Source organism: Megalops cyprinoides, chromosome 14, assembly GCF_013368585.1.
Source record: "Megalops cyprinoides isolate fMegCyp1 chromosome 14, fMegCyp1.pri, whole genome shotgun sequence".
Taxonomy (NCBI): Eukaryota; Metazoa; Chordata; class Actinopteri; order Elopiformes; family Megalopidae; genus Megalops; species Megalops cyprinoides.
This window is the reverse complement of record NC_050596.1, coordinates 32,240,987-32,261,936: the sequence shown is the minus strand read 5'-3', so window position 1 is coordinate 32,261,936 and position 20,950 is coordinate 32,240,987. Positions and strand designations below refer to the sequence as shown.

Below are 20,950 nucleotides of genomic sequence, written 5' to 3'. Positions count from 1 at the left end.
TTAGAAATTTATCACTGACACTTTTTAATACCCAGAGAGTTATTAATATTTTAAGTGATTACTGTCCAGAACTAATCAGAGACTGTTCAATTCATATTTTGTGGCTCAGCTTCTTGGTGTTTCTAACTGCATTGGTGGGACCAGGGTGAACTGACGGCAGTACTGAATTTTCCAGCTGAAGTTCTCTTGCTTGAATCTCTCCTTTCGGTCACTTTTTTTCTTTCTTTCTCCCAAACTGCTAGTGTCCCGCTCCTGGATGGCAGGGGGTATGCTGTGCACCTTCTTCTTTGTGTTCATCCTGAGCAACCTTAGCATGCGGTCACGCCTTTTTTTATTTGAATGTTCCTCCTGTCTGGCTCTCTGTCCTTTCTCCTACAGTGTCACCCACTGTTCTTCTCCTTCAACACTCCTTGAAAAAGGGAAGTGGTGCATTGTGGGACTCTTTTTGGTTGAAGGCCCTTTGCTGCTGAGTTAGTGTCCTGCCAAACCATGCACCACCTGCTTCTCTTTTTCCGCTATACTCACCTGTAATGAGTGTGTGTCCACACAACGCAGTGCTGTACTGTATATTATCAGCCACGTAAGGCAAGCTTTGTGCTTCTTCTACACACGTACTGTAGAAGGTTTACTGTGGTGTAAGATCTACTTTCTTTTCACCATTTCAACATTTAACTTGAGCTAGAAAACAGGGATATGAGGTTTCATGTATAGAATCAATAAGGACTGTCATCAGTGACTGGAAGTACCCATCGTATAAAGCATGCCTACATCATGTTTAATTTTTCAGTACAATAACCTGAGGTACATTTACTCTAAATTTGTCCACTCTCTGGTCTTCTGTAAGAATGCTACTTACACCGCCAAGGAAAAGAGAGTTTTACAAGCGTGCCTTTTTTCATTTTGATTTGTGGGATTAGTCATTTATTTAAGTCTGTGATTAGATTTCTCTTGGAAAAATGGCCACTAAAACCTAAGGCACTGTCAGTGTGCACTAAAAGTAAGTGGTTATCAGTAGTAGATTGGTGGAACACTTAGCCTCTGCTGCTAATATGACCCACACTGAGTTAGAGTAGGAGCCACTGTTTTCCTTGCATGTAATCAGGTTCATCACACATATCTGTATCCTTCTGCTTTCCAGGACCATTCAACCACATCAAATCCAGTCTGCTGGGCTCCACCTCTGACTCCAACCTGAACAAGTACAGCACCATCAACAAGATCCCGCTCATCACGCTCAACTTCTCAGAGGCAAACAACGACAAGAAGGCAGCCTCGCCCCCATCCTCAGAGAAAACCATCATCGCACCAAAGGTCAAGGACAGAACGCACAACGTCACAGAAAAAGTCACCCAGGTGAGACTGTCCCCTGAAGCATGCTGGGATTAGACGGATTTGAATCGGATTAGATACACGGTCTGTACTTTTCTGAACTCTGAACTTGATCCAGCTTCAGGTAGTGCTGTACAACATGTGCATGGATTTGAAACACTTAGAAAATGAATAGGCAATCCTTTGCAGTGACACGCTGTGTTGTTGGCCAATGCTAACAAAAGTGAACAGCTATCTGAAATTGGCATTATTGCTAAGGTGTATGGCGTATGTCTGTAGTTGTGTGGCTGTAGCACACAACAGCTACTCGCTACTTGTGACAGACAGGTTTCCTTGTCAGGTAAGGGTAAGCCCCTGATGTGATTATGTTTGAGCCTGTAAAGTCTACAGTGTGGATATTAACAATTTGTAGGTAATACAAGTGGAGTTCTGTGGGAAGAAATTTCATGGAAATGGTTTTGCTGTTTTCTGTAAGATAGCACTTCCACCTTCAGAGTGATGTACAGTGTTTTTGTTGGTGTCAGTGAGGCCACAGGAAACAGGATGCTGAGAGCCAATGGAGTGTTGAGTTTCTTGCTCATTTTATCCATGTTCCGCTGATACAGTCACAGATGCTTACATGTGAATATATGACTTGATTGCCTGTTAAAGTCAGATCATGATTTTAAATCTGTACTTTGTGATATTTGAGGGAGTGGTGTGATATGCAGAGAACAGCTGCTAAGGGGGGAAGTGGTCAAATAGCTCTAATTAATAAAAAACTGTAATGGGTATCATTTTTCATTTTTGCTTCTCATTGTAATCAATCATAGCAAACAGCGTTTAACAGCAGTTTTGTCTCTACGAATATTACATTATTTTTAAAACACTCATATAAATGTGTATATTTAAATGTGAAGACCTCTCACACTGAGGCTGCCAGCCCAGGCTCATTGATGCCATTCTGAAACTTGAATAAATTCTAATTAAGGCACTGAAATATGCCAACTGCTGAAGTGAGCAGGTTAATGGTGTGCATTGTCTGCTGCACCTTCCAGTTTGAGAATGTCAGGAATTAATTCATGTATTCCGCCTTCTCAAAGCAGTCTGGGTAATAATTGATTTAAGAGGATTGAATTTGTAGACATTGGGAGGTGTCATTCCCCCCAGGATCCACTGTGTCCTGGGGTCCCACAGGGTGTTCTTACAGCCATCAGACACAGTTCAGTGCAGACAGCGCCTCTTGAAAGTTTCAGACATCCTTAGTTTTACCCACAAGGCCCTGACCCATAATCTCAGTAATGTTCCTCTTTCATCTACAAGAGAAGAGCTTCTTTAGAAGGAACCACTGTCTAATTGTGCTTCTGGGAACCCTGGAAGCTTTTCCCAGAATCTGATCTTTATCAGTGGTGCGCAGTGCATCTTCTGATTGGTCGGTTATCCTCCTGAGTATGAGCTTGCACACTGAAACGCCCACGATGTGATTCCGCTTATAGCTACCACCACAGGGCTCCATAATCAATACAGCCAGGCTCGGAGTCAGGCCTTCTGATTCAGCTATATTAGATCAAACACATTATTTTCAATGAAAAATGTAAGTGATATATAAGATGCATTTCCATTGAAAAAAAATAAGCTTTTGGTTCAAACATGATCATTTTCTTCCATTTTGACTGAAGAATGACTAAAGAGTGGGTTTTGAAATCTGACTGTTAAACACTACAATGCCTCTTAACTCCACGCTTAAAGCATGCATCTTATTTAATCCAGCGCATAAGAGCTGTGCTTTCTTACCCAGATTTGCTTTCCAGGGTGGACTGGAGCGCCTTCATCCAATCAGCTTCCAGCTCTAAGTGGGCCATGAATTGGCGACAGAGACCACTGACACTGTTATGTCATTGTTACATTGACCATCTCAAATGATTCAATTTCGTTCATTCATGCAAACCTATATATCTACTAAATTGCACAGCTGCACTTCAAGGCTTCAGTGAAAAGAGTGCATGATACAGGTCAACCGTGTAATACAGTGATTCAACAGCATTCTTGTATTTGTATTTAATGGAAACAACAGCTAAGTTAAAAATCTAAGTGCAATCATTCAGTAGGGATGTCTCAAAGCAAGACTCTAGCAGGTAGGAACTGCTTTGTCTTCAAGCAGTCACCTCCATACGCAGACTCTGCTGCTTCTTTAAGCAGTCACCTCCGTACGCAGACTCTGCTTTGTCTTTAAGCAGTCACCTCCGTACGCAGACTCCGCTTCGTCTTTAAGCAGTCACCTCCGTACGCAGACTCTGCTTTGTCTTTAAGCAGTCACCTCCGTACGCAGACTCCGCTTTGTCTTTAAGCAGTCACCTCCGTACGCAGACTCTGCTTTGTCTTCAAGCAGTCACCTCCATACGCAGACTCTGCTGCTTCTTTAAGCAGTCACCTCCGTACGCAGACTCTGCTTTGTCTTTAAGCAGTCACCTCCGTACGCAGACTCTGCTTTGTCTTTAAGCAGTCACCTCCGTACGCAGACTCTGCTTCTTTAAGCAGTCACCTCCGTACGCAGACTCTGCTGCTTCTTTAAGCAGTCACCTCCGTACGCAGACTCTGCTTCTTTAAGCAGTCACCTCCGTACGCAGACTCTGCTTTGTCTTTAAGCAGTCACCTCCGTACGCAGACTCTGCTTTGTCTTTAAGCAGTCACCTCCGTACGCAGACTCTGCTTCTTTAAGCAGTCACCTCCGTACGCAGACTCTGCTGCTTCTTTAAGCAGTCACCTCCGTACGCAGACTCTGCTTCTTTAAGCAGTCACCTCCTTACGCAGACTCTGCTTTGTCTTTAAGCAGTCACCTCCGTACGCAGACTCTGCTTTGTCTTTAAGCAGTCACCTCCGTACGCAGACTCTGCTTCTTTAAGCAGTCACCTCCGTACGCAGACTCTGCTTTGTCTTTAAGCAGTCACCTCCATACGCAGACTCTGCTGCTTCTTTAAGCAGTCACCTCCGTACGCAGACTCTGCTTCTTTAAGCAGTCACCTCCGTACACAGACTCTGCTTTGTCTTTAAGCAGTCACCTCCATACGCAGACTCTGCTGCTTGGTATTTTTCCACTGAAAGAGGCAACTGCCCCCGCAGCAGAATGATGCCAGCAGCTGAACCCGTGCTACACTCGCTTCGCGCAGTAGCAGGTGGAGCCCATGCCAGAGGAGGCTCCTTTTAGCTGTTTTGTCCTACACAAGAAGCACAGCAGTCCCTGACTCCATATCATGCATCCGCTTGCATTTCAGACACCTCATCAACCGCAGGACAGATGGCGTTTATTTCAGGCAGATGGCAGTTTTCATCTTTTCTGACGTTTTTCAATCCGTTCATCAAAAGACGGCATCCTTTTGAAACGTATTCCCTGCGTATGCGCAGTGCTTTTGTTGCGGGCGGCGGGGGGGGGGGTTTCACACACCCTGCGTCTCGACAGTTCCAGCAGACACTTGGGCAAACACTTTTTTCTCCTCCGTCGGCGGCACAGAGACACGCCCCAGGCCGGCCACGCCGGGTCCTCGGAAACATCTCCGCGGTTTTGGAGACAGACGGAAATTCGGCAGGGCGAGGCTTGAACCAAAACTCGAGACACATGGCAACCGTTGCAGTCATCACGTGGATCGCTCATCATGCCTAACGTGTTTCACTGCGATTCACACACAAGCTCGCCTGATTGATGTTTCTATGTAGAGAATTCGGTCCTTAAAGATCGCATTCTCGCAGCAGAGGGAACATCCTGCAGGATAGCGTCATGGCTTCAAATCCGTTTGAGGAGATTGCATTAATTGCAGCATCGGGTTTGCAGAACGTTAGCTTTCACCCGGGCCACTTTTGATAAATGGGGTTTAATCTGCGTGACTGTTCGCAGAGTGACTGTCTCTTGGAAACCGGAGCCTAATGTGGCAGTGATTCCAGTGTTTTTCCAGAAGACCGATGAGTAACTACACTCCCGCTGATGGCAGAGACACCGCATCAGCATCAGCATCAGCGAGAGAGAGAGAGAGAAAGAGAGCGCAGCCGGGACTTTCTTTAGATGCAGTGGAAAGTGTCCTGCCCAAACCTGTCGACCATGACAATCTAAAGGACACGAGGGCCACTGCCGGCGCTGCCAAAGGTGCTGGCCCGTCACATTCTGTAATGTGGAGGCACAGTCATTCGGATTCCTGCATCTGAGAGGCTTCCGCATCATTCGCCTGCCTCGCCTGTCAAGACATATGGAAAAATCCATAATTCATGCCTTCCATTGTAGTGAAATGTGCTGAGGCGACACAAAACAACACCCATGTATTATTACTGCGGCATTAATAAGCGAAAAGGCTCCGTTTCCCAGACTGTCAGAGCTCATTAAATCCCGACGAGAGGTAAGCGCCGGGCCGGGTGTTAAATTACAGCGTACCTGGGCTGAGAGCAATTCGTTAACAATAAAGCCCAGAATCCTTTATTGATCCTGGCGACTGGAAACAAACTCTGCAAAAAGAGAGACAATTCTCCCTGGCATCGGACAGCTCGCCGGCTCAAACGACGCTAAATGTAATCAGCTGTGAAGTGCTGGGGAAGGCGGCGGAGGCCTAAGTGAAGATATTGTACAAATCCCTTACCACACCTGCAGGCCTAATAAACAGACAAAGCCGGAATCCCCAACAGGAGACTAAAGCCTCCCATCAGCACAGGTTTGCGCGTAAGAGCTCCACCAAACAGACCAAGCATCTTTGCATTACCCAATTTGGGCAAAGTGAACACGTGAATTAAAAAAATGTCATACATGGAAATAAGGACCTACCCATCACCTTTAGCTGGTTGCATAATTTATATCTGAATTGCAGGTCAAAATCTGAATGGCATAAAGTTGTGTGGTGGTCACTGGATATGCCTGTCTTAGGATTTAGTTTTAATTCTAAGGTGGTTTTTTGTTTTCTTGCCAAATGCCCTTGTCAACCTACCTGTGCACATGTTTTCCATTTAAACAGATGGATATTTAATAAAGCAGCTTGGTTTAAGCATCTTGCCTAAGGTTACAGCAGGGGTTTCTCACCTGTGTGCTGAACCTGCAACCTACTGGTTACAAGCCAAATTTCCTAACCTCTAAACAGCAAAGTAGCATATCATTAGCAGATCAACTGTGTAATCATTCACACAATTCTACATGTTTGACTGGCTGTTAAATGTGGACATATGTTTCATCTTCCTGTGGTGACTCTATTGAGCACCATCTTCAAAGTAAATTAAATGGACATTTTGATGCCACAGAGCTGGTTTGGTGGGTTTGGCTTTAGATCAGAGGAATCTTGCATTGCCTTGCTATAAACCATATTACAATTTTCTGGAAGAAATGAAAGTAGCCTTAGTTGATAAGAAGCAATTTTGGAGTTTGCAAAACTTGAATTAAATTCATACTTCTTGTTCTCTGCTTATGCCAGCGCTAGACTGGATGTATGTTTTTTTTTTTTTTTATCTGAGGGATTTTCTAATAATAGATCCTCTTTTTTCTGAATCGTTGACCCTTACCAGAGCAATATAATTCTTATCTTCACACTAGCATGCCACGATGAGAATGATCTGTAATTAGCTTGGATTTAATGAATCCTGGCTGTGACTGTTCAAGCAGGGTAATAAACGTAGCAGGACACCTCTTCCCTCTTTTTCCTTTACGCTAAAACCGCCGTCGTCATCAGACCGGGATTCATTTTAAGACTCCGCTTCTGACCTGTGGTCCCATGGGGGGGGGGGGGGGGGGCAAAGACACCTAATATGGAATTAAATTACACACCGCGCCATCGAGGCCGCCCAATGAGATGGGGATTACGGAGGCAATCCTGCATGAAGCTGCTGCTGGGGGGTGGGCGGGGTCTGCACTCCTGACACGTCTTTTGGCGCTGTGGCTTTTCCCTCTCTGATTGGCTGAGAGGTAATTGCTCCTTGTGCCCTTGGGCGAGGCACTTTACCTGGAATGCTCCGGTAATAACCAGCCATATATATGAGTGCCATGGATAAAAGTGTCAGCGGGCAGGAGGAATATTTCTGTGAGGTAATGATAATAACCACAGGGTCATTCAGGCTCTTCATGGAAAATTCTTAATGATCTTTCCATTATTAATAAGGAAGGAGGCGCGGCCACTTTCCCCGGGAAACCCTCCGCAATTTGGACAATTTGGAGTCAAACAAACGTTCTGTGCTGACACCGCAGCGGATATTACACATCCTGCGGATGTGACAACTCTCACTCCTGCGGATGTGACAACTCTCAGTAAGGTTCTGGAAAATCACTGCTGTAGAGAAATGAGTTTCATCCAGCAAGTTCATCCATCTCCACAAAGGCAGGGGATGATTTTAGACCTGCAAACTTTGTGCAGGATAGAGATGATCACTCATTCAGGTTTCATTTAAACCATATTCATATAGATATTCCCATTCAAAATCAGCATGGTGATGCCCGATAGACGCCTGATGCTATCCTAATATCATGAATACATTAATGTATAATGTTTCACGGAAAGGGTTATTTACATGATGATGAACTGTACATTGAAATGTAGAGAGATTTGCATGGCATGTTTAAACATGGCTACCTGTTAAAATCAGAGAAGGAATTATGTAAATGTTTCAGTTTTTTCAGTTCAATAATGCAGACTAATGCATTATTATTTATCTCGCTTATCCATTTCAAAAATATGTGCCAAAAATGTATGACCATTACACTGTCATAATTTCTCCAAATTAAAAGTTTTCACATGGAAGCCAGCTTTTAACATGCACACATCAATTATGTGTACAAGCTCCTGAAAGCTTGCCAAATGCTTACAAATGACAGAAACAGCCAGATTTAAGAAGGTGAGCAATAAACAGATCATTTATCTCCGCTGAAAGTTGATGCAAAGTCAGAGGTCAGTTTTAAAATAAAGACCACAGCCAATGCTGCTGTGTTGCACAAGCAGAGGAAAATGAGGTGAAGTTGGAAGGTTTATCTGCAGATAAAGTGCAGTCGGAAACACTTGCATTGCCACCAGATAGAGTCTCAGATGAATGGTTTATAATGTGATTTGAGCCCTGATGAGTGTCCTGCTGATAGTGTAGGGGGAGTGTGCAGGAGGATTGTGGGTCCCTAAGCAAAAAAGCTGCAAAAAAGCAAGCAATAATATTGGCCTTTTTAAATTTCATCCTCTTATTGTATGCAGAAGATATAGAGATTTACCATTTGGCAAACAAGTGCAAACATTCAACATGGAGATTGCAATCGCAGACAAAACTGCAATGTACGTTTAAGTAAAGTTTAACGCTCTCGTTTTAAAGGCCACATTTACATAACATTGATAGTTGCGCTGATAATATCACGACCTTGTTTCCTTGTTTTCCCTTCTGAAACTGGCTGTTTTGCCTTGCATTTAAGAAACGACAGTGCATTTGGGGTAATCTGGGCCGGCTCCAGGTACATTTAACAGGAGGGTCTAGCTGGCATACTGGGAGCTCCAAACTGGCCAAACATCGTCAGTCAGAAGTAATTGCCATGAGTTGAAATGTTTGGCAGCCCAGGTGGATATTTGGATGGCCCCCCGGCCCCCCGGCCCCCCCACCCCCCACAGAAAAATACCTATGGTCAAACGGAAGAGATTCTCCACTTCGTGGACGTTCACGGTGTCTCCCCCTTCACCTGCAGGTGCTGTCACTGGGAGCGGACGTCCTGCCGGAATACAAGCTCCAGACGCCGCGCATCGACAAGTTCACCATCCTGCACTACAGCCCGTTCAAGGCGGTGTGGGACTGGCTGATCCTGCTGCTGGTCATCTACACGGCCATCTTCACGCCCTACTCCGCCGCCTTCCTGCTCAACGACCGCGAGGAGCAGAAGAGGCGGGAGTGCGGCTACTCCTGCAGCCCGCTCAACGTGGTGGACCTCATCGTGGACATCATGTTCATCATCGACATCCTCATCAACTTCCGCACCACCTACGTCAACCTCAACGAGGAGGTGGTCAGCCACCCGGGCAAGATCGCCATCCACTACTTCAAGGGCTGGTTCCTCATCGACATGGTGGCCGCCATCCCCTTCGACCTGCTCATATTCGGATCGGGGTCGGACGAAGTAAGCTGCTGTGGATGCACGTTTTTTTCTCCCTGCTCCTGAATAAAAATATCCCTTAGATCTGTTGCATGTTTATTCCTTGTATCCCCCTAACCATCTCACGTTTTCCTGCTAGATTTCCCTCTGTATGTACTCAGCCCGGACTTATAGCCCAGGGTGGCTTCGTATGGCCAAATGGAGAACCCAGAGAGGCTTACGGTATTAAATTACATGTTTTTTTTTTTTCTGAATGGTCCTCGCTTTTGAGTCCATTCTTGTGGATTAATGGCTTACCAAATAGCAATCAATGAAGCAGCTAAGGGAGGAGTGAGACGGCCTGCAGTGTGGCTTACATGTGCAGGAGACAGAAGCTCCAGCAGCCAATCAGCCGCCTCGTTTGTTTGTAAGGATATATCCCTCCAGGGGCGGGAGCTACCGAGCAAACTCACACCACACTGAGAGTGCAGAGGGAGAGCATGCAGCTTTCAGGACTAATGAGCCTTTCTTCCAGTTTCACACAGCTGAACTGCAACAACTAAGAGGGTGTTCTGTCACTGAGAGCCTTGGCAAGTCTGTCGGTTGTGTTTGAAGCCGTCACGCGCTGCAGTGACTCATGTTTACAGAAATAAATAAACAGATAAAAATAATAAGTTGCAGCTGAACGCTGATCAAAACAATTCTCAAAATAGTCCATTTTTTTGCAATAAAGATCAGCTAGGGCTATTCAATGAAATGGTGAAATGGAGAGCAGTTCTAAGTCTAAATGGATCTATTAGGAATGTCTGCAGTTTTAAGCAGTTCTTGCATCAGGAGATTATTTTATGGCTTTTTTTCTGACTCACAATGACAGATTGTGCATGCAGCATTTTAATAAATAATACTGTGCACTTCATAAACTGATAAAGCAATACTATCCGTGCATGGTCATTGTAAGGTTTACAAGACAAGCATGTCTGAGCATCTGATGAATGGATTTTATACCATCAGATTGATTTTTCCTCGTGTCAAAGGAGGAGTGCCACAAAAGTGCACTCCACTAATGCACTAATGGGTTTTTTATTTGTTTTTCTTAAGCTGCGGTTTACATATAAATAGCCTCTGTTCCACTGGTTTGAACTGAGCCTTAGAGACATTTCATCCCAGCATCCTGAGAGCTCCTTGCCTGATGGAAGCATGAACCCTCCCAGTATGAGAAATCCAGCAGTGATTGCCGTCTTTTGGAGCAGAGCTCTTCAGGGTGCTCAGCTAAACCTTTGTAGTGAAAACCACCTCCACTTTAAGATGCCTTGAGCAAACTTCTACAATGATTCAAGTGGGTCATGTGGAGATCTTAATGAGTTTCCCACCACTGCATTTAGCAGAAACGAAGACTCAGGAACTTCACTGACTGAAGCACAAAAAAAAAACTTTTAATGGCCTGTCCTTTCAGCCTAATCATTCTTAATGAGTGTCAAACCATAAGTAAAGCTATTTCCCCTATATCTCATTTACTGCAGATGGTAGGTGCTTTTTGCTTGTCGCCATTAAAGTTAATTGATGACAATTTGTATCAATGTACTTTATTGAGTAAAGGCAATGGAGGTTATTTATCAAGGCCAGCAGGTGGTAATGGATTCATATTTCTTTTTTATTATTATTTCATTTTTTGAAAATTTCCCCCTTTTTTCACTAAAATGTAGTAGTCGCCAGTTATACATTTAAGCACCAACACAACAGTAACTGCTGAAATCACCCAGGAGCACTGAGTGAGGTATATGCGATCCTGCTGTACACACGCACAACTGCCATGACAATTTTCCCACAATGTACTGGGAGGCACATCCCATCAGCAGATGGTGTCAGGGGATGTGCCTATGTGAATAACTTAGAGGTGCTCAAGGGAGTCTCAGGTGCCGACTGAAGAGTTAAGACAGGACTTAACCACCCCCGTCCCCAGTGGATCGAAGCCAGATTGTTCCACCAGTGCAGGCTCCTGCTCATTGTTGCTAAATGACACCCCTGGTTTCGAACCTGGGCCACAAGGCTCAGTCTGCACTTGAAATGAGCCCTTTTAATGCCTGTGCCACTTGATAGCTCCTGGGTTCTTATTTCTGAGCTCTGCAAGCTCAGCGGGGTTTCCAGACAACCTGAGAAGGATACTTCATAATAAAGCTAGGAGCTCAGTGTCAAAGGCCCTCACACAGCTGGGCTCAGGGACTATTCCTTTTCAGGCAGTATCAACTGACAAAAACTGCTTGGCTTCTCCTTTGGGGTGCCATAAACCATCTTATAAACAAGACAGCCGTGGACCCAACAAGCAACATGGTGGACAGCCAATCAGTAAGGATGTGCTCCTGGGGATGAAGAGTGTATAAAGTGCAGATTTCACATGTGTTGTTACTGGGACACTGCAGACAGGCACACTTTCACCTGTGATGAACTGCACAGTGCAGTTTATTAACACTGACACACCTAAACCGCACAGTGACCAACACGATACATCTCAACCGCACAGTGACCAACACTGACATATCTAAACCTCGCAGTGACCAACATGACATATCTCAACTGCACAGTGACCGACATCGACACATCTGAACCTCACAGTGACCGACATCGACACATCTGAACCTCACAGTGACCGACATCGACACATCTGAACCTCACAGTGACCAACACGATGCATCTAAACTGCACAGTGACCGACATCGACACATCTGAACCACACAGCGCGGATGCTCTCGTCAGCCCACACTGGGCTATTTATACACTCTTGCTCTGTGCAAGTTGGTGCAGTGGCACATTTCCCACAATCCCTCGGTAAGGTTTGTTTTTTTTTTGGTTTTTTTAAACTCTACTTGTAAGGCGAGATGAGATGACCACCCTGTGAGTGCACAGCCACGTGGTGTGCGTCCTGATGGTTTCACTGCACAGATGCGGACAGCAGGGTTTATTTTAATGTGAATTCGAGTAAGCTGAGGGCAGATGGTCATCTCAGGAGACATTTCAGTTCCAGGACCCCAACGATGAGGTTTAGCTGTAAAACAAATAAAAAGCAGTCTAAAACAAATAAAACATACACATTATAGGCTTATGCGGTGATCAGAATTCAGTATTAATCCAGACCAATATATACAACTTATGCCATTTCCCTCTTCTTCCCCTTGTAATTTGAAGTAATTATAGACATAAAGCAGCTGGAAAAGCAGTTATGATTCCTTGCATGATTTTGTGTATGATAGGCAGTGCATTTTTGTGCTACAGAATACCACAGCTCTTTTGAGTTTCATCCTCTATACATTTGCTAATTCTCAAACATATCTGATACACCCAGTTTGTTCAACTCTCATTCAAAATGTGTTTAACTTTTTTTACCTAATACATTCAAAAGGAGCTATTTTTACACAAAATCAACAATAAAAATATTATGGTCATAATAATAATGTCCTGTTTTATCCATTTGTACATTACTGCCAGTCACAGATTATCAACATATATAACACCACTAATAATAGGTATTGCTGCAAGAGACTTACAGGAAATGGGATAATCCCTCTCTAAGGGGTTTCTTCCAAAGCTTTGTACCACTGTTGTCCTGCACATTCCTCTATGACATGTATTCTGTGACTACTATATGAGTCACAAAGATGGCTGACAGGCAACTGAGCAACTGTATAAAAACTATACCTAAAAGGAAATGGTTTTTTGTCATGTGTCTCCAGACGACCACTCTGATTGGACTGCTGAAGACGGCCAGGCTGCTGCGATTGGTCCGCGTGGCGCGGAAGCTGGACCGATACTCGGAGTACGGCGCTGCTGTGCTGATGCTGCTCATGTGCATCTTCGCCCTCATCGCCCACTGGCTGGCCTGCATATGGTACGCCATCGGCAACGTGGAGAAGCCCTACCTGGAGCACAAGATTGGCTGGCTGGACAACCTGGGCGTGTCCATCGGGAAGAGGTACAACCACAGCGACCCGTCCTCGGGACCCTCCATCAAGGACAAGTACGTCACGGCGCTCTACTTCACCTTCAGCAGCCTGACCAGCGTCGGCTTCGGCAACGTCTCACCCAACACCAACTCCGAGAAGATCTTCTCCATCTGCGTCATGCTGATTGGCTGTGAGTCTCTTCTTCCTGCCTCTGTTGCTGCTGTTGCCAGCTGCAGCAGTGCTGACCCATACAAAAAATGAAATATATTGTAATATATTGAGAAATATTTTGTTCAGCCCAAGAATATATTTCGTTTTTTTCATTTTACTCATTTTTCATTTTTCATCAAGTCATTTTAAATATTATTTACATTTACATCATACATTTTAAATAATATTTACATTTATGTCATACATTTACGTCATACATTTTACGTCATACATTTATTATTTACATTTGCATCATACATTTTGAATGCTACATATTTAAATACCACATTTTAAAAATTATTTAAATTATACTTTCTAATTATTACATATTTACATCATACATTTTAAATGTTATACATTTTTACCGCTGGCTGAAGTTTGCTGAGAGAGCTATGGCTGTGCCTCTCTGGATGGATGGAGAGGCAGAGCTCCAGCTGTGATTTGAACCCGTGACCTCCTGGTTGCTTGTCCAGTTCTCCTAACCTCAGCTCCAACCCCTGTTCCCCCTTCGCTCTCTCTGCAGCCCTCATGTACGCCAGCATCTTCGGCAACGTGTCGGCCATCATCCAGCGGCTGTACTCCGGCACGGCCAGGTACCACCTGCAGATGTTGAGGGTGAAGGAGTTCATCCGCTTCCACCAGATCCCCAACCCCCTGCGGCAGAGGCTGGAGGAGTACTTCCAGCACGCCTGGACCTACACCAATGGCATCGACATGAACATGGTACGCACACGCCGCCTTCCCGTCGACCGCTCGAACCACAGCGAGCGCCCCGCAACCCCACACACCAACACCATCTTCCTCCTCTTCCTCATCCTCTGCAGCCACTCAGTGTTTTCGATGACCTCATCCATCCACGACCAATAGGAAAATGCCTTCATTTAGAAACTTAATACATTCATATATTGCATTATGTTCAGCTGGGAGTAACGTAACCATAAATGAGGGATGAGGCCTTTATGCTCATTAGATTAAGTGCAGTGTGTACACATATATGGATATTAAAAGCTTTGGAGGCCAGGCTTATATTTTGCTGTGGTTCTGTTTAATGTACTTATGAAACACTTGTCTCTTTCATGTTTGCTTCGTATCAAATGGAATGACATCGCCACTCCGGTAAGAGCAGGAGGTATTTCTGTGAAACAAAACTGATCACCACATTCATTAAAAAAAAAAAAAACTTTTTTTGCTTGCGAGGCTGTGTTGGTTGGCTCTCAAAACATCTCCCTTAATTGGTTACAAAATGATTTGCAGTACTGACTCATGAGCGAATGGATAAGTGCATTTGTTAATGCATAATTTTCTGGGGGGTAAATGAAACAAAGGACATAAAAGAGAATTGCATTCAATCTGAGCAGGACATTCTGCTGTCAATCCACAAACAAGGGGACCGTTCAGCACCCTCTGTGTGGCTCTTAGAACGAGCTCGTTCATTCTGGGAGAAAACTGCAAAAGCAGGAATTTGCTATAGTGTGTGTTCACGCCCTTTAGTGGCTGTGTGATCCGTTTTCTCCATGTGTCAGTGAAGGATTTCCAAACACTTGCATGCCAGCTTGTAATTAGCGGAGTGCTTTGAGCTGAAAGCCGTGTGCATATGTCACAGATTGACTTGCGTGTGGCTTAACATGGTTGCTTTTGCATGACATCTATGCATTGAGACCTGCTAGCATTATTTTATGTTACATCTGAGACGAAATTAACCGTGCTAAACTGACTGTCTCTAGCAGTGCCAAGTCTCTAAATATGTGCTGTGCTAGGCATGGATATGTGGGCTTTAGATAGATACATGCCAAATGCACTTGCCAAATGCTGTGAGACCTTTCCTTTTCGAGTCTATTTTTTTAATGAACAAACTTGTCTCCATACCACTGGAGAGAACAGTCTTCTTTTACAGATGCTTGTGCATTCTAAATCTCTGAATGCACCTATTTCAATCAATCATTGTAAAAATTACAATGCAAAATTCACTGTTTGCACACTTATAATGGCATTATGTCACATCTAGAAACACTTTGCCTAGTACATCCTAAAATAAGTGCTAGTTTATCCCAGAATTGATCCATGTAGAGGTAAGTTTATTATTATTATTATTATTGTTATTATTACTACAGTAGAAATAAGATCCATGCCATGCAGTTTAATACAGTTTAGTCTTATTAGAGCGCCTAATACAGGAAGTAATAACCATTTAAGATAAAGCCATGCACCAGTAATATGTGGCATTGAAATTTTTCCACTGTTTTGTTTCACTCACACTTCACTTTCACTCACATGCTAGTGATCGTGCCTGACTCTGACTCTGAATTAAAGTTGAATTCTGCCGATTAGTTACATTTATATTCCTTCTCAACTTGAATGAGATCATAATGCATGAATCACTGATGTGAATGTGAAGGTTTCACATTTGAGGAAGCAATGCCTTCCTTACAGCACCTCATGTTAGGGAGGGCTAAAACCTTGCCTCGAAAGCTGCAGTTGTTTGCGTGGGTTTCACTGAGCATCAGTAAGGAGAATCAAAAAAGCATTTTGTTCTGATTCTGCTTGCTTCCTTTGCAGTAGCAATTAAAATGTATTTTAATCACAGTTGTAAAATGGTATCTGACATTGTGGATAATATGCAAGTCAATTTAAATCAGAAAACCAGAAAACAGGACCACGTAAGGCAACCAAAGGGAGAAATGCACCTCTCACATGTGCAGGCTGTGTTCAATGTTCTTATAGTGTGTTCTTACAGTATTTTGTCTCATTATAAGACAGAACATGGTTTAATTTGTTTACCCAGTCTTTATTTCTACTTTTTAAAAAGTGGGACATGCTACACAATACATTAAGCTGCAGAGCTTAAGTCAGTCATCTTCTACAGCACAGTTTTTTTTTTGTAAAGGAAAACAGAACACAAATGGCAAATGTATTTCGACGTCTCTGGACTGCATGAGCACATGAAAGCCTCCCACCCCTCAGTGGAAGTGCTCTGATGGTACGTGACTCTAACTTCTCCGTGTGACCTTTGACCTTGTCCCGTGTAGGTCCTTAAGGGTTTCCCAGAGTGCCTGCAGGCAGATATCTGCCTCCACCTCAACCAGAGCCTGCTGCAGCACTGCAAGGCCTTCCGAGGCGCCAGTAAGGGCTGCCTCCGCGCCCTGGCCATGCGCTTTAAGACCACCCATGCCCCTCCCGGGGACACGCTGGTCCACTGCGGGGACGTCCTCACCGCCCTCTACTTCCTGTCCCGCGGGTCCATCGAGATCCTGAAGGACGACATCGTGGTGGCCATTCTAGGTGAGCACGGGGGCCGGTTGCTCCCGGTGGTTCGGCTTCCTTTTCAGTTTTGATGGAATCGCCTCATGAGTGGTGATGTTTCGTGTCCTTTTAGGAAATCCATGCATCAAGAAAATGCCTTTTCTTCCATTTCTACAGATCTGAACTGACTTAACGCTCTTGGTCCTACCTGGACAATTTCATCTTTATGCTTCTTGAATTGAAATTGAAAAACCTGCCAGTCAGCGCTATGTTATATAAACACCCTATATAAGCGCATATGGAAAGTTACTGCCTGAAAGTAATTTATACTAATATTGTGTAAATACTGTACTTTTTATGACCCTGCTTTCACGAGCACATTCTGCATCATGAATATTTCAGTCTACTCCCTCTTTGATTATACATTCCTAATTTGATCTGTCGCCAAAGCCAGGAATGTCAGGAATTATAAAGCTGCGCATTTTATATGCATTATTATTAGCTGGGAGTAAGTGAGCGTATTCCACCGGGGCCTGTGGAGTGTCGTCTGTAAAAAGGCAGCGTTTCCTGGCGTGCCGAGGCGGACGTTCACCGCTCAGAGGGTGTGAAGTGCACACTCCCACACCGCTGCCCCGCGCTGGGGCTGCACAGGAGAAGCACTCAGTTTCCTGGGGGAGGGGGCTTTTACTCATGTGCCACAAGCAAATGGTTTCATTCAAGGAAAGAAAAAACAGCATCACTGGAGTAGCAACCTGCTGTTTTTGTAGCTAAACATGCATAATTATATCATATGTAATTATATGCGGCGCGATGTGCGCACTCTGAGTGTACCCACAGCAGTCTGTGCCTCGGTTCACATGCTGTTTCTTCAGCAGTGACTGGTGAGGCACACTTTGGAATGGAAAGCACAGCGGCAGCTTTACCAAAGGGGAAAAAAAACAGGCCTCCTGTCACGTCACCCATTGAGAGGCTCACACGTCTACCAGGAGGACCTGGCCACGCCCATTTAAGCGGCTGATGGGCGGGGTTACAGATCCTCAGGTGCTGCTCTTTAACGCAGTGTCACCTGAGGAGAAGGGGGGGGGGGGTGTCTCAGTCAGGCAGCTCCTGACGGAGAAATCTGGCACCCTCCAAGAACACTGCGTAATAGCAGCCACTGGTACTGCAGCAGGGCTTTTTATAGCAAAGGCAAGAGGGGAGAGGAGGCAGAGAACGAGGAGGAGGTGGAGGAGGAGGAGGAAGAGGAGGTGGAGGAGGGCGGGAGCGGCGCGTTATTACATCATTTATTATTTTTGCCTAATTGTCAGCTCATGAGGAGCCGGCAGTCGCCGTTCTGCTGTGTTATTGACAGCGGCTGGGTGTGCCTGGAGCAGCGGCCAGGTGTGGGAATAACGCAGCCCGCGCCGCGCAGGTGTAGCAGGATAAGCCTTATTTAAACGGCCCATTTTTCACAGGATGGATGGCCCTCCGCGAGGCCGCCGACGTAATGGGGTCAGGGCGCGAGGAGCGAATTGCACAGCATCACGCCGTGACGTAAAGGAAATTACTCTGCAGAGGGGAGCGGACAGGACTGCTGACTGCATTTGTAAATGTGGGCGCAATTTGTTAAAAAAAAGAAATTCAAACTTTTTAAGAACAAGCACACAAAGGAAAACTGCTGTTGTGCTGACTCCAGGTGTACTGCGCACACATGTAATAGCGATGTTTCTCCTGTATGTGAATGCATGCTTTGAATCTGCACCGATGGCATTTCGGAAATCCAGAAATAGGCCACAAAAAGGGATGAGTCCAAAGCCAGCACAGCGTGGTTCCACAGCTTTTCAGTGTATGCAGTTTTTTTATGGTCTATGTCATGTACATAAGGCAGGACTGTATCCCTGGGCTTGCACCCCCTGTACAGTTGTCATACTGACCTGAGGTCAGTGCGGTCAGCCTCACGCCGTGCCCTGCCGTGTGGTGCAATGCGAGGTGTGAGGGTCACCTGGGGCTCTGTGATCAGCACATATAGGTCACCCCCGAGCTCAACCTTTTGCACCGTATTTAAATGAAAATGCCAAGCGGGGCTTGACATTTACACAGGCCTGGCACCAGTGGGGAGTCTCCTTTAGAGGCTGAAGATGCCCTTTAGACTATAGGCCTAACACTCTATAGGAAGGAGCCCTCACATAGGCCATGGGTTCTCTGCAATGATGTTCTGGCAGCTAAGCTTATTTCATTCTCATGTGAACTTATTATATCACAATGGAGCATATCTACCTTGGTGCAAGTCCTTCTGTTTCAATAACAGCCCAGGGACTGGAGGTCCAGGACAGTCTTAGTAATACATACAAAAAGAACCACACCAGGCCTGGTAATCTACACAAAGACAGACCCACATCAGAGCTGGTAATGTTCACAGAGAGAAAACCACACCAGGCCTGATCATCATCACAGAGGGGGAATAATCAGAGCGGAGAATGCTCACAGAGAGAGAACCGCACCAGGGTTAATAATGCTCACAGAGAAAACCCTGCAGAAGCTGGTAACACTCACAGAGGGACCCACATGAGGGGTAATAACTCACAGAAAGAACCACACCAGTGCTGTCATCCTCAAAAAAAGAATATGGCCAGTTTTCACAAGATCTGCAGACCAAATCAGATCAGCTATAAAAAACTCCACTGCAAAACTCAGACCTGAACTGCGCTCTCTCTCCCAGGGAAGAACGACATCTTCGGAGAGATGATCCACCTCTACGCCAAGCCGGGAAAGTCCAACGCAGACGTCAGAGCCCTGAGCTACTGCGACCTGCACACCATCCAGAGGGAGGACATCCTGGAGGTGCTGGACATGTACCCCGAGTTTTCCGACCACTTCCTCACCAACCTGGAGCTCACGTTCAACCTCAGAGACGAGAACGCCAAGGTACCCGCCCGCTGGGGTCGGAGATGGATGACACAGTCCTCCGCTGTTCCCAGCGGTCCCAGTGGTACACTGTCAGCCCACAGCAAAACCATTTGTCTCTTAAAATAACAACCAGCTCAGCAAATGCTAACGCTGCAAACAGTGGCGGAGCGAGAGAGAGAGAGACATGCACAGCGAACGCTCGGTCTTTCAGCGGAGTGTGACCTAATCTGAACATTAGCAATTAAATGCCTCTCAGCGATGCCGTTGCTGTGTTTTCTGTGTGAGCTTTTCACCATCTGTTAGTTTGACGGAATGCAGTGGATGGTGTAAAGGGGTAAAAACCGCAGCCTGTTTACCGGTGCATGACCTTCAAGGCCTATTCCAGACAGGAGACCGGGCCATAATCCTGACTGACCCAAAAAATGAAATATTGGCGATATTGTCAGATATTAACCAAAAGGGCACCGACCTGAACCACTATGGACACTCGGCTGATTCAGTTATGCCATTATGTGGATAAAACAAAAGTCGTAATTTGGAAGCCCATGGTTCTTATATAAGGATGAAGTTCTAGGTTTGTGTTGTAGACTAATGTTAACATGTCCTCCACCAGCCTGCTCTCACATCCCAAACATCACCATGTTACGGCCAGGGTGGAAGAGATGTTCCAAAAACAAAACATGTTCAAGTGAGAGCTGATGCGTGATATTCAAAGACACAATGCACTATTTCACTGTAGCACCAGTAAGGTGATCAAAAAAGGAATAGTTTGTTTCATAATAGGGTGGAATTTGACAATATGGCATTACTACATAATGTTATGTAATTGTATAACTATATATAATCTGTATGTAATTGTATAACTATATCTACCTTGATGAGTAAATATTACATTGCAGCTACCTTGCATATGAAATGCAACGTGTGCATCGTAGTGTGGATTTGTTTTTTCTTTTTTTATCAGAACACAGAACTAATATCGACACTTGGGTCCCCCTGGTGTGAAGCCCGGGCGACTCACAGTGACATGTGACACTGTTGCTGTGTGTTACAGCGCTGAGTGTTTGTGCTCCTGCAGGCCAGCTACGCCCAAGCCAGCGATTCGGATGGGGACGACACGAAGTACAGGAGGAGGTCTTCCCTCAGACGAAAATCCTCCGCAGGTTAGTCTCCCTCTTTTATGTTTTTTTTCCTGTGAACTCATTGGTTAATAAATGTTTGTAATGCCGTTGTCTCCCTCTCTAATAAACACTAGTCATGCAGGCATCACGCTGGATGAGGGCCTCTGAGGAACTCAACAGTGTCTTGTCAGATCTTA

The 20,950-nt window shown here is 45.1% G+C and overlaps 1 protein-coding gene across 1 annotated transcript in view; it reads left to right on the top strand.

Moving 5' to 3' along the window:
- The window catches only part of LOC118789040 (potassium voltage-gated channel subfamily H member 7-like), a 72,975-nt gene that overhangs the window by 39,463 nt on the left and 12,562 nt on the right, over positions 1-20,950 (top strand). The window contains exons 6-13 of the mRNA XM_036545328.1: positions 1,139-1,353; positions 8,981-9,406; positions 13,087-13,486; positions 14,030-14,229; positions 14,633-14,635; positions 16,533-16,785; positions 19,445-19,650; positions 20,711-20,795. Coding sequence (XP_036401221.1) covers positions 1,139-1,353; positions 8,981-9,406; positions 13,087-13,486; positions 14,030-14,229; positions 14,633-14,635; positions 16,533-16,785; positions 19,445-19,650; positions 20,711-20,795 — 1,788 coding nt within the window. The remainder of the gene's footprint in view (positions 1-1,138; positions 1,354-8,980; positions 9,407-13,086; positions 13,487-14,029; positions 14,230-14,632; positions 14,636-16,532; positions 16,786-19,444; positions 19,651-20,710; positions 20,796-20,950) is intronic.